This window comes from Strigops habroptila, chromosome 1 (genome assembly GCF_004027225.2).
Source record: "Strigops habroptila isolate Jane chromosome 1, bStrHab1.2.pri, whole genome shotgun sequence".
Taxonomy (NCBI): Eukaryota; Metazoa; Chordata; class Aves; order Psittaciformes; family Psittacidae; genus Strigops; species Strigops habroptila.
Genome location: NC_044277.2, coordinates 92,154,883 through 92,173,289, shown reverse-complemented (window position 1 = coordinate 92,173,289; position 18,407 = coordinate 92,154,883). Strand labels below are relative to the sequence as shown.

Genomic DNA, 18,407 nt, shown 5'->3' with positions numbered 1-18,407 from the left:
TGCAGTTGAGACTTACCCTGATTCATAGCTTACACTGGTGATTGGATTTGCACCAAACAAAACCATTTCAAACCATGATAAACTACCCCTTATTTAGATTAGGGATATTAACTGGTCCAATCAAATCAATGGAGCAAATTCTCAAGAGAGACAGGAAAATTCTAGACAGAAGTCTGCACGGTTAAAGAGAACTGCTGTAACATAAGATGTTCCTTCCACCTTCTGCTACCAGGAAGGAATCCAAATCATCTTTGTTTATCGTACTATTAGAGCTTGAAAGGACAAACATCTTGTTTAATGAGATTGCTTTTAAACTTCCTTTTTTTGTGTAACCAGCTATTTGAAACAGAGTCTGTAGCCAAAACCACTGCCTTCCCACCACCAACACCCATTTATTTCTACTTAAAACCATCTATAATACAAGCAGCTGCTATCTTGATGTAACAGGTCAAGATTTGACCTAGAACTGCACTCCAGTGCAATCAAACACTCCAGTGGAACAGTTTCTTCTGTCTGAATGCACTGTTGTCAAAACAAAAAAGAACTGCTGGGGAACGTACCAGTTTCAACTGGATTTTGTTAAAGTAAAAAACAAAACAGAACAAAAAAAAAACCAAACCCACAACCAAACAGAGGGGTTTCAGGAAACACATTTTCAAAGTACTGAAAAGTACATTTTCTAGTTCAAATGACTCCTCATTTTAAGTTCTTTACAGAATAAAAACCTGGAACATTTCCTTCTCAGGTCCAAAGAGGCATAAAGACCAGAAGTAAAGCCTGAATTCCCAACATTTCCTATACACTATGAATAAGGACCTTGAGAGAGGGAGGTAGAGGAACTTTCATACCTATAATGTGTTATAAATTGCTTATAAGATTTGTTATTAATTGTTCAGTTTCCTTCTTGAATTGAGCTCAATCAAAATACACCAAAGTCAATAAAAAGGCTTTCCTTCACTTCAAATTATGCCTAAATTCACTTTCACAGATGAGGACAAAAGGCATTTAAAACGAAAAAATAAAACCAAACATGTTAGGTAACATAATTAGACACAATTCAGCTCAAAGTTTAGGAACCAGTTTAACACTATGTCCATGACAAAGACAGTTTGAACTGCTATATTTTCTCCAAACTATAATGGTACCCGGTAAACATCGTTCACAGCAGAGTCTGAAATGGACATGACATGAAAAGTATTTTTTCAAAACTCTGATGCTAACACAAAGGTGAAAAAAAGACCAATACAGAATACAGAGTCCTCATACACACTCTGTAGTTTACATACTAAATTTTCAGACTATTAACAACGACAATCTACACTTTCTATCATTCCTGGGGCTTTGGGGGGGGTTCTTCCTAAAAGAAAGGGTTTTGGTAAAATACATAAGCAGTTCATTTTAACCAGACTGGGTGCCTGTTTGGTTTTCAAGCGAAAGGTCTGTGTTTCAAGCACACTGCCAAAAGGAAGTGTCAAAACATTCATTCATCCATGAGATACTAATGCACATTTGGGCTGTTTAGTCATTCTGTCTTTAGCCCAAAAAACACCCTAGGATTAAGCTAACGGTCCATTAATACCTGCCCTGGAGTTTTCTCCTGCTTTACTAAGGGGAAATATATCTCTAGAATTCCTATAGCATCATAACGCTAGCTTAACAGAGCAGAATTCTTCCTACCATTTGTTAATTGTCTTTAAAAAACACATTTTCAAGACTAAACCTCCAACCTGGCGGGATGGGAGGGAGGAACATTGCTACGCCCTCTTAGTATCTATACAGAAGAAAGGAGGAAGGGAAACAGCTGGCTACTTTCCACAGTAGCTGGATTCAGCCAAAGAAAAGCTCCACCATATCCCAGCATGTCATGACAAAAATAGCTGCAACTCCCAGGCCCTGATTGAGCTAAGCATGGTGTTTCAAAGGTATGCTGGAGAGGAGATCACTTTATTTTTCTGGAACAAAAGGCATTTTTGGTATTGGGAATTTCACTGCCCGTGATTGCATTTTAATAGGATTATATACTTCTTCCACAGTTATGTCATCTGTAGTTACAGGGCTCAAGGGAACCAAGAAGATAAGCTGCTTTTCTTCAGTTCAGGGATGGAGATCTGATTCTCTTTAATTTTGTCCCTGCAAACAAATGCAGACAGAATGTACAAAACCAGCTACAATCCCTTAGCTACCTTTTTTCCCTGGTGGAAAAAAAGGTGGTTTTTCTTCCTGCATGTATTCTCAGCCCCAGCAGGCACCTACCTGGCTCACAAAGCAAGCATGCAATAATAGCTGCAGGGCAACATCAGATTTGCCCACAGTTCTTCCGTGGCCTTCTAGATGCACAGAACAGCTGGCACCTACTAGGGTTCCAGCCACACTGTCAACAGCTTCTCCCCACATCATGGGTTTGGTGCTAAACCCAACCGAGAAACTTTACACCAGCCTTAAGTCAGTCAGGAGGCTGAACATTGGTAGGAAGTCATCAGGCAGCCTGTTAGGAGCCACCTACAATCCCTTCGTGCCCTGTTGTCTCAAGTAGTGCAAGAAGGAGCACATTTTCCCCTCCAGTTTCTCCATCTCCAACTTTGAAACTGAATCTTCCAGTTACACTGGAAGATTGTGCATGTCTCTGATGTGCAAACAGCTCTACTTAAACCTCATTTAGCTTTGAGCTCTCAACCTGTCCCATATCTGCCTTGGGAGTGACGACACTTCTCGAATCTCCTAAGACCTACTTCCACCCAGTGCTGTGCAGTTACCTTTCTTTCTATATAACTATACAGAGTCTTGCATGTTTATATTGGACTTCAAATTGGTTGCTGCAGCCCCATATAAACATACATGAAGAAATTCTGGCCTTGTGTACCATCAGTTTGAGTTCTTGCTCTTGAGTTAAGAGAGGTGCAAGAATTACAGTGTTTGCAGTCAAATCAAATCTGATTTAACTGACAACAGTAATGGAGGCTCAGCAATTCTAGGATACAGGGTATTCTGGTTAAGTCACCTGCATGGGTAATTCAGAGGTTGCCAGGATGCCAAGTAAGCCTTTCCTCAAGGCACAGAGAGAGGGAAAAAGGAGCAAAACCCTTGAAAAACATCTGTTTGTTTCTAGTTCCTCTTGTCAGTCAGGCTTCTTGCCAAAAGCTCATTAAAGGTAATTAAAGAGAGGAAAAAGTTTATGATCATATTCATTATGTAGATATAAAGAAGACTGGGGGGGGTATGTTAAAAAAAAGAGAGAAAGAAAAAAGCATTGATACCTCTTCTTCTTGTAGGGTCCCATGGTTCAAGCATACCATGTCTGGACATGTGATAGGAGATCCACAACCTTCTTGAATTGCCAGCTGTACGTACTGTTTTAGGCACTAAAAACAAGTAAAGAAAGAAAAAAGTTATAGCCCACATGTTGGTAACACACAGATGCTAGAGATGCTGCACAGCTACCACCTTCACTGCCTTAATTGGCTGTCCTGAAGCTCCAGCACACAGAAACATCAATTATTATAAGTGTGAATGCTACAAGTCATTATATTGGAAAGAATGCAACAAAGAACAATTAATTATGCATGACTTCATCTGCTGAGCATTGCGTTTACCCAAGTCAGCAAGTCAGACCTTTCAGTGCTAACAACCCCTATGCTCTGCTAAACTGGGATTGGAGGATTTACTGGGGGGAGTATCTTTCATCCTAATTAAACAGGCTTCACTCTTTTGTCTTTCCTCTTATGTTCTTAATTCAGACTCTCAGCCAGCAGTCTCCATTGTAGGAGACCTCATTTACAAGAACGAGACTACTGTTCTCAGCAGCATAAAAGGGGAAGAGAGTTTATAACCTGGTTAGGAGGTCATAATCTGCCTAGAAGATGTGCAGCTATCAGTTCTTCCCCCACCTCCAACCCCCCCCATAAGTCAGGTAATTTTGATGGTTTACCATGATTTATCATTAGCTTCTAGTCTGTGGAGCAGGAATTCAAAGTCCACCTGTGGCATGGAGGATGCTTTATGAATGTTTCCAAATTGTTTCATTACACAAAAATGGCAGGCCTTCCCCCTCCAAGGAAAAAATAGCCCTCCCCACATTTTACTTGGCATGCTGGTTTCAAATATATTTAGCTTGTCTTTTTAACACATATTATAGAGGCTTCAATAAAATCATGGCATAAACCCACTGCAATGGACCAAAGAACAGGGTTTGAATTGTACCTCCAAACTGCACAGCTAAGTAAGTGAGCACACTTTTAGATCAAACAAAACAAGGGAGTCTCCTCAAAATAATGACAAAGCATACAGTAAATTGCAAATCACTGTTAATAACAAAACATGGATTTCTGGCAAATTTTGGTATCAGCTTGCATAAGTTTCCTGTAAATGAAAACCAACATATTTTACAAGCAGCAGGACTAACGAAGCCTTTTTCCCTACAGACTTATATTTCATGCCCACATGATAAACTTCTCCTCTCCTCCCTCAGTACTCCTGGCTTCTTCCCGTATTGCCCCATTAGTTTTGAAGAAATATGTCAAAGTGTAAGGTCTTTAAGACCTCTGCCTTTCTGCCAACTTTAGGAACAGGCATTGAGTTCAAAAGGTACTCGGTATGTCATGGGGAAATCACAGCCTTTCGGAACATCAGCTCTGGTAAAGTCCCAAGAGTCTTCACAAAATGTTTTCCCAGTATTTGCAGGCATTTAACATTCAAGTCAGCATCAGTTTGAACTGTTCTGAGAAGGCCTTGCATATCGTGCTCTGATTAAAGACATTTCCTCATTTGTATTTTTATTGGAAACTGGTACCCTCTTAAATGTCAGGATAATTAGGACTTTTACAAATGGAAATGAGGTTTCCTTATTATTCTGTCTGTCTCTTGACTGAAATGTCCATGTCCACATGTTTTGGTTAATTGTGATGAACTATATGGAGGAATTAGTTCAAGCAAGTAGCATCAGCTTAACTCATTATTTTAAATGAGCTTACTTCTGATCTGTAAATATTTGAAGCATATTCATTTAGAAGAATGCAGGGGTATAACCTAAATGGTAAGCTTTAAATATCTAGCTCGTTAAGCACTAATGGATTCAGATCTAGCACACACCCCTGTAAGAAAGCAGCAGAGCAGGCTGTACGGAATTGATGGTGCAAGGAGTATGTGGGAGGTGAGGGAGATACTTACAGGTGAAGAGCAAAAAAGAAATCATGTCAGTAACTGAAGACAGTATTAGCTCCTTAGGGAATATCAGCCCAGATTTAACCAGGAGCTATTCTTCTATTATTCAAGCAGCAGCCTCAGTGCCCTGTACCCAGCCTCCATCATGAACAATGCAAATAGAAAGTTCTGCCCCCTAAGTCCTTTCCCCAAAGCCTGCATGTGCTGCAGCGTGTTGACTGCGCTTCTTAGAATCGTGGGTGATGCTTCAGTAGAGCCTCCTTACATTCCGCTCCCTCTCCTCAGACCTGATTACTTACTCACTCTTCCCTCAGACCTGATTACTTTCTGGATCAAGTCTCAGGGCAGCATTTGGGGAAGGAGGAATGTTTCCCTTAATGTTTGCCTGAATTCCTTAGCAAGCACGGAAGAGAAACCTTTTACTTTCGCTAAGATTCTGGCTTCTGTCTCCTCCGTGGTGCTGCCTGATACTTCGTAATTTGTTTTGACAGCATGGTACAGTGGATTTGTATTCTGGGGGCAGCTCAGGTCAGCTGGTTACAGAGCAAGGACAAAGTCTGAGAAGTTACTACAGGCCTAGAAGCAGCCCAGAGGCTTGTTCTTAATTTAGACTTCCAGGACAGAAGCTCAGAGCACTGACAATTACCCTTCTGTGCAAGGATGGGCATGAAGCTCTTAAGGAGCTTCAATCCACAGTATGGATTTTGCAATCAGTTTCAATATGCAGTATCTTAATAATTAGGGTTGCCAAGCCAGGAGAACAGAGGTTTCTGAGAATTGCTAATGCATCTGGATTCTCCTTCTCTTCTAGCTCACTCTTGGTTGTAAGTAAGGATAGGTGAGCAACTGAAGACTTCTGAGATACTTTCAGAGGGTGCTGTGCTTTCAGAGGGTAACTTGGTGAGATTTTATAATAGATCTGTGAAGTGCTATGGGTCTTCAAATGTTCCACAGAAAACCTCCATGTTAAATAGTTTTTATAGGTATTAAATTTTTGCCTTGATTTTCTGCACTTGGAAAAGGTGCTGTGGGTCTAATTCAACAAGCTTATGGAAGGACTTCAAAGGTGTTGGGAAACCCAAAGGAAGCATTTAACATTCACCACTGAAAGATTAAGCTTTTTATCTAAGTCTGTACGTGAATGTGAACTTCTTGTTCCATCTTTCACAAGTTAGCAGCAAAGAAGAGCCAGTGGAAAATCACTAGAATTTTAAAATATGCCTTCAGTTTAACAGAAAGACTGTTTTTAGAGGGGTTTTACTATTCTTTACTCAGCTCAGCTACTAATTTAGCTACTTACTTGAGAAGTAGCAAACAGAAGAATCTGAAAAGATGTACGAGCTGCAAATGTGACAGAAAGAGGATTCAATGTCTATATAATGAATCATGACTGACCTTCTCAGCAGCATGTCCTCCCACACTATGGAGAATACATTATACAGACATCAAATATATACAGACACAAAAGACTTTTTGTGCATTTTGTCTACACAGATCAGCAGTATCTAAGGGAAACTGCACACGCTACCTATGCTGCTTAATTGCTCTACAAAGTGAAGGTAAGATCAAGATACTCAGCCTTCTGTGGTATTAACAGCTTTTTGAAAGGATCTTAATCTTGACATCCCAGAAATTACATGGTGTCAATACCCTTGGGCTACGCTCCCCCATGAATTTCCCACAGTGTGGTGACTTACAAGCATGGAGAGCTGTCAGTGGCTGTAGAAGCCGTACCACAAGACCTGTGGCTTACAATGACAGTGATACCATCGTCTTAACTCTCCATGACATCTCCAAAGAAAGTCATCAGCAGTGACCTTCCTACCAGCAGAGTGAGGTTTCAACAAATGTGCCACATACTCAAGGCAAAATCGTTGAGGAAACAGACTAAAAATCTACTGTGGTCTTGCTCAACAGGCTTGAATCCTGCTGACTACACACAAATTGGAGCTCTGGCTACATTGTGTTCACCCTCAAATAAATGGTAGACACCAACATAAGGAATTTTAATTTCCATACCTGCAGGTGTATGCTAATCAGCTATGTTCAGTTTACTCAGATTTTTCCCACTGAGCAACTATACCATGTACATATCTGTGTTCTGGGATACGTAAAAAAAATCCTGATGCAATCAAGGAAGAGTAATCTTTTCAAATGTGACAATGTAATTCCACCAGTAAAACTCAGTACACCTAACAGAAGGTTTTGGTGCTGAGCTAACTTTCCCAAGCACGTTTTCCTCCTGTTGTCAATGTCAGTGGAAAGCGTACTACAAGTAATTTTTTCTCTGCCCGAGATTCATCATGTATAATGACACCTTTTCAATAATCTTCTGTCTAAGCATTTGGGGCAAGATTTTTTTTCCTTATTCTTATGCCGTTTTTGTCTTTTAGGCCATCATCTTCCTCTATTTGATAAAATAAAGTCAATATCCATTTACCTACTTAACAAAATGATACTCGTGAGTATCTAGTAAGTTAAGGCCTGTAAAGTACCTGGATCGAATTATCATGCAACATATATGCATTTCTTTTTTTTCATCTTGCAGGACTTGTAAGAAAGATTACAATTTAGGTAAATATTTACATATGCCCCAAGAACACATTCCTCTCCTGGAACTAAGGCTTTGTTGAAAGTGTTTGTTGTAACATGAGGGAAGAATCTCTAAAAAAGCACCGAAAAGCCCAATGCAGGAATGCACAAACTAATAACATGAAAAATTCCTTCTTCAGTAATAAACACTTCCTCTAACCTTTGAAAGTGTTTTCTGTGGTCAGCTGTGAGCACCATGAATAGAAAATCCTGTTCAGGCTATTCATGAATTCTTCATTTCAACACTTCTCCTACATGCTGCTCTAATTTCAACTTTTTTTCCCCAAAGTGTATTGTGTGGAGGGCATTTTTAATGTACTGACCAGGAAAAAAAAAAGAAAAGAAAAGAAAAAAATGTCTGGCAATGTACTTAACCTGCAAGGGGACCATAACAGTTCCGCATTTTAACATGAGTTCAAAGTATAATCTCAGTATTACGTTGCTAGGTAATGATATGACAAAGACACTATACCTCTCTTACTGTGAAATCTTATGTTTCTATTCAAAGCCATTTTCAGATAATCTCCGTACCAGAGACAAAAGATGGATCTCAATCATTCCTATATATTACTTTTTCTAGTGCCTTGACATGTTTCATTACCTTGCTCATTTCCCATCTGCATGCAGCTCTTCAGCTCCCTAAATGCAGCCTCATTGGTTTGGATGCAAAATCATGAAAGAAAACCACATATGTGACATGACAAAATTGAACAGGTAGTTTCATTAAGAAACATGGGAGGATGGGTAGGAAGAAGAAAGAAATGGAAAGCGCTGGCCTGTTTTCCTGTCAAATGCTACAGAAATTGCTGCTAGCCACTGTACAGCAGTTGGTACAGGATAAGTAATGGTATTTGTCTTTAATTAAATTGTGTAAAGGGAAAAAATGGATCTACAGGATTTCCTAACCAGTACTAGGGCATGACCTGCCTACATTAAATATGAAAATGCAAGAAATTATTGAAGGCATCTTGCCAAAAGAGGGTTTTCCCTACTAATGTACAACTTGAAGGCAATTTCAATTTCAGAAAAACTAAGAAAACTTCAGGTTTCCATCTTAAAATCCACAAGACTGATTAAAATGTTAAATCTCTCTTCCAGATTTGCCCTCAAACTGTATTGGTTTGGGTTTGGGTTTTTTTCTTAGCCTTAGCCTTCTTACAAATTCAAAATCTAGGTGTGGGGGGAATCCTGTATATGAAGGGAAATCATAACTTTTTAGTTGGCATTCATAGTGTCTTATGATTCAGAACAGTCAACAGATAGGAATTTAGGTTTTGTTTCAGTTCTGGGCAGTGTTTATGTACTTTTTATTCAGTAAGACATAACTTTCATTTCTTTCTAACCATTTACCCATTCTTCAGTGCCTACACAAGACAATGTAGTAGTCATGTAGTCTTAAATGGAATATGTAGTATTATCGACTTCCTTAAGATAGTTCATGCCAGAACTCTAAATTTAACCACCTGATCACCTCAGCATTTAATAAATTGTGTACTCAAATAAATATACTCTGCCTCCAAAAGAGTACTGATAGTGTTTATGACAGATCAAAATAACATTTAGCAGTATGTTCGTTGCTGTCATGACATCTGCACTTCTGCAGGTTCAATCTCTAAAAAGGGCTAATCACTTTCGATGTGTGATAATCAGACTCCTGGAACCTCTCAAGTATTTCTCAACAGGTCTTAAAACTAGATGAATCAAGTCTATTCGCAATTAGCTTGGGGGCATCTGCACTTCACCTGGAAAACATGTGAGCTTTTCCAATTAAAGATATTTTTTTAAAGTACACCACAGAAATAGCCATTTATTAATTTATTAGAGATAAACTTATGATAGGCACAGTTTAAAGGGCAAAACAGAAATCCAATGAAATATGCATTTGTACTGCCCAACCTATATTTTAGCTGCTAAGGACCAGATACAGTGATAAATGAAATTGCTTTCAAATGGATAGATCATCAGGCCACATAAAAGCTTTATTGAGACAGATGCTTGAAAGAAAGTGAAAAAATGCCCTTTTAGCGTCAAATGACATATAGTCATCTTGTGGCTCAACAGAAGGGGAGGAATAACATCACTGACAAGCATTTCATTTTGTCATGACCAAGTGAAAACAGCGAGCAAACATGACAATGGACCAGAATATAATAGCCTATTTTTTTGGGAATCTTTCAAGCATATCTGAGAAATATATCGTCATCAGCTTTGTCTCAAAAGATCTGCTACCAATGGTGCTAGGTTCTGCTCAGATATATCGTCTAATACCAATTTACACATGACCCACCACATCTTGGCAGCCTTTCATAAAAGTCAGGGTAGCTTCCTGGTAATCATGGCCATGAAGTGTTACTACGAAACAGAAAAAGACTAGAGAACAGGACCAGAGAAACTCACCCTTCCCAAAAACAAACCAGCTGTGAATACCATTTCTCTTGCAATCAAATCTGTGAGAGGCCAAACCTGATCTTACCAACAGCTACAAAACAGACACAAGCATGAGGCTTACGTCACAGGCTGGCTTAGTTACTGTGGCACTCTGAGGCATTGACAACTTACATCTGTTTCTTCATTTGTTAAATGACGATAATACCAACTTCACCAAAGTGGTGCTGTCATTAAATATGTTAGTTCCCTCTTCCTCGCCTGTCTTCCCTTGGCCACCATGCAGATGCTGCCACCTCTATTGAGTTCAGAAATACGTAGCCCCTCTTCCTGGACAGTAGCATCCATCAAAAAACAACAGGTACATTTCCACTCTTTTAGTATCCCTACTAACTCTGCTTTTGGTGTGACTCTACACAGAAATGCATTTAAGAAGTTCTTAAACCACTTAAGTTACTATAAAAGTGCTATGTGTTCAGTGCCAATATTAGCAGGTGTGGGAATTTTATTTTTCATAACTTTAAAACAAAGCTATTCTGAAATATTTCAAATATCAAGCTGGGGGAAAAAAGAATCCAAAATGTCAAAACTTGACAGCTTGCTACCTGTGAGTGGAAGCGGAAAACAACCTGAGGTGAGCTTTATGTAAAGTAAGCAGGGCATTGCAGCACAAGGTCTAGTTAGGAAGAGGAAAAAGTAGTGCTCTGGTGCAGCCGTGAGCACATGCAGGTGTCTCCAAGGATGGCGGAAAGAGGAGGCAGAACAGCAGACCAAATTCCTTCTTGAAAATTAGCACAAAGAAACAGAAGAGGTATTAAAACACAGTGCTGACTAGATTAAGGCAAATCCAAATTTTCCTTTACTCAGAAGTTTTACTAAGTAGTCTTTCACTGGAGTATTCATGTACATTTGCTCCATTTAGCAGGCAACCCACGCTCTTTGTCATCTGCCTCCTCCTTGTCTTTGATCTACTCAGTCTCCTCCGCTCTCAGGCTTTTCTGCCCATGGTTTTTGCTGATGATGCCGATCCTCCACATCAATTTGTCTCCAGTTCTGCAGTGCTCTCCTGCACAAGTGGTCTGAGGCTTCACAGCACTAAGGACAAAATGTCAGTATTTAACCACCTGAAGCTGCTTTTAAAAGGGTTAAGGAAAGCAGAGGAGCCTTAGTGTCCTGCCGGAGAAGCGCAACAGAGAAACTCCTATTTCTGGAAGGGTTTCCCCTTCCCCTCTAGCAAAAGTAGTTGGCAGCTGCACGCAAGCCCCTCTGTCGGAGGCTGCAGCCTCCCAAGGCCCTGACTCGCCAGGCAGGCATCTGCCCACGGTGCCAGGCTGCCAACAGCAGCAAAAGAGCCTTTTACACCCTTGTCTAGCACTGGCCTTGGCGTCACACATAGCTATGGCAGAAAATCTTGTTCTCCCAAACACCTTCACATCACCACCTACTTGTTGAATAGCCAAGACAAGACAGAAGCTACCTGGGCTTCCATTCAACATTGCACACTGACTTCGCCTTCTAAGGTTGCATGAAGTTTAATCTCATTCAGACTGCATTGTGTGCACCAAAATAACAAACAGGTGGATCATCATGATATTTGTTTTGCACCTTTTGTTACTCAGTTACCTCACGTATTTCTCAGAAGTACAAGACCCAACAAAGAATTTGCTTGGAAAAAAAGAAGGGTGAATCGCGCTAGTTCTGCACAAACATGTGCTGACAACACAGAAGCACATACAGGAAAATATCTTCTGTTTTCAGAGTTTGTTACATGTTGTCTTAGGCATCTCGAACCCTGTTCCAGTAAATAACACACAAATGGATCTAAGAAGCTGTTTGATGTAAATAGCAGCAATGCTTTTATTGCTCACCTGGTTCTCATCAGGACTGAAATGCTTAGGAGGAAGAGGAAAAGAGGAAAGACAAAATCAAACAGAATTGTCACGCAGGGAAGAAGCTGACAGTGGCTTTTTTACTGACCCCCAAAGCCATGTTTTCCATAACATCACTGCACTGGTTCCCTTCTATCATCACTGCCACCAGGGCAATCTTACCACACCTGGTAAAACCTCATCTCCATGACTGCTACAGGCTCCAGACTTGCACCAAGGCTTCCACAGGGCCCTTAGTATTTCCAGTATTACTGCTAGTTCTGCACTCCTCACTACTGCTTCCAAAGTGTAATTTATGCTGTGCCAGCTACCAGGGCACTTCTTGCAATAGGAAGAGAGGTGCACGTGCTCACACTACTCATCTCTGACAGCTGCTTTCCCAGTTTAAGCCAGGTTTTGAAAAGGCAGGAATCTCCAAGATGTATACTTTCCAGTCAGTTTAATAAGTGCCAAAGCCTGGGTAACACCCAGTGCCTCCTCCAAAAGCAAAACTGGGTGGTTGCCCGTTCATTTCTGGCACAACCCTGCACAAGCACTGCTGAATCTTGCCTGCGTGAGGCACCGCTGGAGCTATCAGGGGGGAAGGAGAAAAGCAAAGGATACAAACATGTATTCCTTAGAAGTAAGTTTAATATTCACAACATAATTCTATAGGTGTATCAACCAGGATGTAGTTAATATTAGTTTGCTCTGAACCTAGATTATAAGTGGACTAAAGTACTGTATTTTGTAACCTTGTGATGGTGTAGCCAGACACAGTGCATAATTATTTTAAGTACATGTGTGAGTGATGTAACCACCCTAGGGGCAAAACCTCAGCAGTTGCACATAGACTCACTCAGGGAAGAAAAAAATGAAAGACAAGGAAAGCACAAGGGACTACAGATAGGAAGGACATCCCTCCAAATATACAAGAAGGATGAATGGCAAGACAAAAAACGAGATAAGCAATATCAGGAATAGATGAGAGCCTCTTCTCTTTTGGGAATGGGGCAAGTAGCAAAAAGTCATGTAACACACAGACTGCTGAATATATATATATATATATAAAAGAATGTGGGCCACACCATGGCACTCTGCAAAGGTTTTACAGGTATAGGAAACGAATTGAGTAATACAAACTGCCAAGCTGTCGGGTACACTACAGCCATTTCCAAATTCTTAGGATGTGTAAATCTCACATTTCAGTGAGAGTCTTACATCAAATGCAACACATGATGATAAACACAAGGCTGATGCCTCTTCAGACCTGACTGGGCTACCAAATAAGATGGCAAGTGTGTTCTGCAAGCCATCTGCTTTTTCTTCTCTGAACAGAGAAAGTAAAAATGTGTATAGCTATCTGAAAACTCCTGTCTTACTAGCAACATTCCACCAAAATGCAAACATACACCTTCTTAAACACAATTTACTTACTTTGGCTAGAACACAGCTTTTACAAGGCATACTGTTTATTACAAGAGTTTCTAAGCTGGAAAAAATAGCTGTACACAATTCTAACTCATTTGAATTCCTTGGTTTTACAGGCTACAAGTGAAAAGGAGATACAAGCTCACCCCCACAGATGCCTAAATGGTAAAAATTTCCAATTATTTCCACAGCCAAAAATGCTGTAGTGAAAACCAAAAAAGACATCACACGTGTAATAGAACAAAAAAGAAACAAAACTGTTTCATCTTAGTAGAGCAGAACCTATCATGTCCATGTCAAGCCCTTTCCTATTTCAAATTTAATACTACTCTTGGATCTATATAATTAACCTTACTGGTAGGAGATAAGAATAAGCTACATAAGATGAAAGCATTGACAGATGAAAAACTGTTAGGGGCTCGATCCCATAGCTCACAGTTGACAGTCTTACCCCAATCTCTGTCTTAAGGGTAATGCGAAAGTATATAGAAGCCCTGCCATGGGTGGGAGGAAATTTAGGGCATTGCATACCAGTGCAGCTACTGTAGACCGTGCCCTGAGCAATCCCCCATGCAAGCCCAAGCACCAAGGCATTCTGTGGACAGGTGCTCCTGACTCTGACCTTTGGAGCTGCCCAAAGGTGCAACTCATATGGCCTCCCAGAAACTGCTCTGGATTCAAGACAGAAAGCCATATAGGCAAGTTAAAAGTTTCCAAAGCCCTCTTTGATACAGAATGTAAGATCTACACGTCTCTGTTGCATCAGTCCAGACATGTCCATTGGGAGGATGTTCAGACGCAGGCAACAACAGCCAGCCAAAGGGTAGGCATGGAGCATAAGCACAACTGAGACGTATTACACCCACTGAAATAAACAGAGCATGTCTAAAGCTTCTACCAGCTACATTCAGCACTCACTCATGCCTGGCTCTTGGTTCAGAGAAAGTCAGTGAAGTCTGCACAAATGCCAAACAACTGTGACTGTACTCTCCTCTTCATTGGCACTGGACAGCCGAGCTAAGAGCGCATGCTCTTCCTGCTACCAGCCAGATAAGGGGTGTATGTAATGGAGTGGCAGCTGCAGCACCAACTGGGGACAGTCAGGGACAGCAACATCCCCAGTCACCACTGACCTCTCCCTTTGGCCAGTGCCCTGGAGAAGCGCTGCCTGGCATAGTCCTCAGCAGCCCTCCCTTCCTTGCCCAGCTAAAACTGAGGTTAATGTGCCATTAGTGATACTAAATCAGAGACACTGAATTATCGGAGAATAGTGGGACTACTGTAAAGGTATTAACTTTTCTTCTTTTTTTTTAATTTAAAGCAATATCTTCATACCTACATGTATGTTTTCTTAAAACTAACATATGAAAATGTTTTCTGGAAGTTGGCAGGGAAAACAAAATTTATGAAGTTCAGGGCGAAAATGCATATCAATCGATCTTATCCTAGTTTCTTGAACTTATCTGGATTCTTATCTCATTTAAGCTACCCTGAATTCAGAATAAATGAAGATACTCTCACACAATCTGGCTTCATAAACATGACCTTTCTTCCATGAGTTCAAACTATCAAGGGCAAAACATAAACGTACTTGCTTGAAGCTTATCCACAATTTGTTGTTAAAAAAATAAAACCACGTACATTTATTCTGGAGTTAAAAAAAAACATCTTTCCAGTGGCTTCTGACCTGTTTCCAAAATCCATTAGTCAGGTACATCAAAGTCACTATCACCAGAGAACTAGGTCTACTTTTCCATGCTGACAAAGAGACCAGAAGCGTACTAATATCTGCAGGGCTTTTATCAGCTCACTCAACTGCTGACTTTATCACTTCCACCAGCTTTATTTCATCTGAATTTGAAGGACAGTAAGTCCTCACTGACAACTATAGGCAATGCATGACCTGGGCAGCACCTCTGCAGCACAGACTGCAGATGCAAAGCTTCAATAGGCCAAGGTTTGTTTTTGTTTAGGTTTTCTGAGTGCCATTGAAAACTATATACAAGACTTAAAACGTCTCCGAGTACTAAAAATTGTAATGGGGAAACAAAACCTCACAGTTATCCTATGATGTTTCAAGATGTTGCTTCAGAAAAAAATAAATACTGAGATTGCATATAGACTGCGTATGTTCTCTGACAGCCTTAAAATGCATCTTTTTTCACAAGTGATAATACATCTCCCTACTACTGAGATTTACTATTATTTGCTACCAGAACATCTGTTAAGAGTTACAAATGATCAAAGGCAGAATGACAGAGAAGTCTTTTAAATAAGGCAAGACAGACTAATAGAATCATAGAATCAGCTAGGCTGGGAAAGACCTTTACGATCATCAAGTCCAACCATTACCCCAGGACTGCCAAAACCACCACTAAACCATGTCACTGAGGGCCTCGTCTACATGGTTTGTGAACACTTTCAGGGATGGTGATTCCACCACTTCCCTGGGCAGCCTGTTCCAATACCTGAGCACCCTCTCGGTGAAGAAATTGTTCCTAATACCCAATCTAAACCTCCCCTGGCGCAACTTGAGGCCGTTATCTCTTGTCCTATCGCTTGTTACTTGGGAGAAGAGACTGACCCTCACCTCACTATAACCCCACCTCACTCAGGTAGTTGTAGAGAGCAATAAGGTCCCCTCCTGAGTTTTCTCCAAACTAAACCCCCCAGTTCCCTCAGCTGTTCCTCATCAGACTTGTGCTCCAGACCCTTCACCAGCTTTACGGCCCTTCTCTGGACCCGCTCCAGCACCATAATGTCCCTCTTGTAGTGAGGGGCCCAGAACTGAACACAGGATTCGAGGTGCAGCCTCACCAGTGCCCAGTACAAGGGGATGATCTCTGCCCTGGCCCTACTGGCCACGCTATTGCTGATATAGGCCAGGATGCTGTTGGCCTTCTTGGCTGTCTGGGCACAAGCTGGCTCATGTTCAGCCATCAATCAGCACCCCCAGGTCCTTTTCCGCTGAGCAGCTTTCCAGCCACTCTGCCCCAAGCCTGCAGCGTTGCATGGGGTTGTTGTGGCCCAAGTGCAGGACTTGGCACTTTGCCTTGTTGAACCTCATACCACTGGCCACAGCCCATCGACCCAGCCTGCCCAGATCCCTCTGCAGAGCCTCCCTATCCTCCAGCAGATCAACACTCCTGCCCAGCTTGGTGTCGTCCGCAAATTTACTGAGGGTACATTCAATCCCCTCATTCAGATCATCAATGAAGATGTTAAACAACACTGGCCCTAACACCAAGCCCTGAGGGACACCACTAGTGACCTGTCACCAACTAGATGTGACACCATTCACCACCACTCTTTGGGCTCGGCCATTCAGCCAGTTTCCAACCGAGTGAAGAATACACCTATCCAGGCTATGAGCAGCCAGTTTCTCCAGAAGGACACTGTGGGAGACAGTGTCGAATGCTTTACTATCCAAACAGACAATGTCCACAGCCTTTCCTTCATCAACCAGGCGGGACGCCTTATCGCAGAAGGAGATCAGGTCGGTAAAGCAGGACCTGCCCTTCATGAACCCATGGTTCATGACTGGGCCTGATCCCTCCATTTTCCCATTCGCGCTTTATGATCTCACTTGGGATCATCTGCTCCATGACCTTTCCCAGTACTGAGCTCAGGCTGACAGGCCTGTAGTTTCCAGGGTCTTCCTTCCTGCCTTTTTGTAGAGAGGCGTCATGCTGGCCAACCTCCAATCCTCCGGGACTTTCCCACTAGACCAGGACTGCTGATAGATGATGGAGAGTGGATTAGCAAGCTCCTCTGCTAGCTCCTTCAGCACTCTGGGGTGTAACCCATCCAGCCCATAGATTTGTATACGTCTAAGTGGAGCAAGAGATCATAATTTGGTAATACAAATGCTCTTTAGGAAAGCATCCTCTATCACCAGAGATAACACACACTTCTTGTATAGGAGAAGCAACCCCATCTCACAGTTCTGCATATTTCCCATTAGATTGCTCCTGTAATGTAAAGGTGCTGCTAGAACTTACCGATGTACAAAAGATGCAGCTGCATCCCTGAAGAGTAGTCATCTTATCCAGGGAATATTCACAGAGACATAGTTTGCAAGTGAGCAGGGGCTCCAGAGCTAACTCTCCAGCTTCTGACTTGTCAGCTGTCATGGTGTGAGGACAAGCTTTCCCAGAAGAGCCCATTCACTCATTAATGGTCCACTCAGCCTGAAAAGAGAAATCAACAGCTGAAACATCCCACAAGCCATGTAGTCACTTCTCATTGACATCTGAATTTACATCTTAGATACATAAAAGCACCTGCACATACAAATGTACAACTTCAACATCTCAGTGCCAGTCTCAAATTTCAGGCCATCAAAATTTACAAAAAAGGTGCCTGAGAGCTCACCTCCCCAAAAGGCCTGAACAGGGTTGGGTTCTCAGAGAACATTCACCTTGCTGGCATAAAGCATCTCAGTCAGGCCACTCAACAAATTAAAAAACAAACAAAACTCACACACGAGACATTACCTATGTTATATGCGACGGTACAGTATATTCAGTATATGCAACTGAAAGAGAGTAGATTTAGATCAGATATTAGGAAGCAATTTGTCACTGTGAAGGTGGTGAGGCCCTGGCACAGGTTGCCCAGAGAAGCTGTGGCTGCCCCATCCCTGGCAGTGTTCAAGGCCAGGTTGGACGGGGCTTGGAGCAACTTGCTCTAGTGGAAGGTGTCCCGGCCTGTGGCAGGGGGTTGGAACTGGGTGAGCTTTAAGGTCCCTTCCAACCCAAACCATTCTCTGATTCTATGATTCTATGATATTGGTCAGACCACTTCCTCAAAGCCCTGGGAGCAGAGAGCTGACTTGGGACAATAAATTGTTTATTTAAAAAATAAATTGCGTCTGCATGTATATACGTATGACTCTGTCTTTTTGAATGAGTTTCAGAGTCCTGCTCCTCCCATCCTTATGGGATCCTTCCATCTTCATTGCACCCACACCGT

General features: G+C 41.6%; 1 protein-coding gene across 1 annotated transcript in view; it reads right to left on the bottom strand.

Annotated features, from left to right (window-relative positions):
• RNF144B (ring finger protein 144B) overlaps positions 1–18,407 on the bottom strand; it is a 48,331-nt gene that overhangs the window by 13,356 nt on the left and 16,568 nt on the right. Inside the window, exons 2-3 of the mRNA XM_030503564.1 lie at positions 17,435–17,623; positions 3,255–3,359 (exon numbers count right to left, since the gene is read on the bottom strand). Of these exons, the coding sequence (XP_030359424.1) occupies positions 3,255–3,359; positions 17,435–17,599 (270 nt within the window). The 5' untranslated portion in view covers positions 17,600–17,623. The remainder of the gene's footprint in view (positions 1–3,254; positions 3,360–17,434; positions 17,624–18,407) is intronic.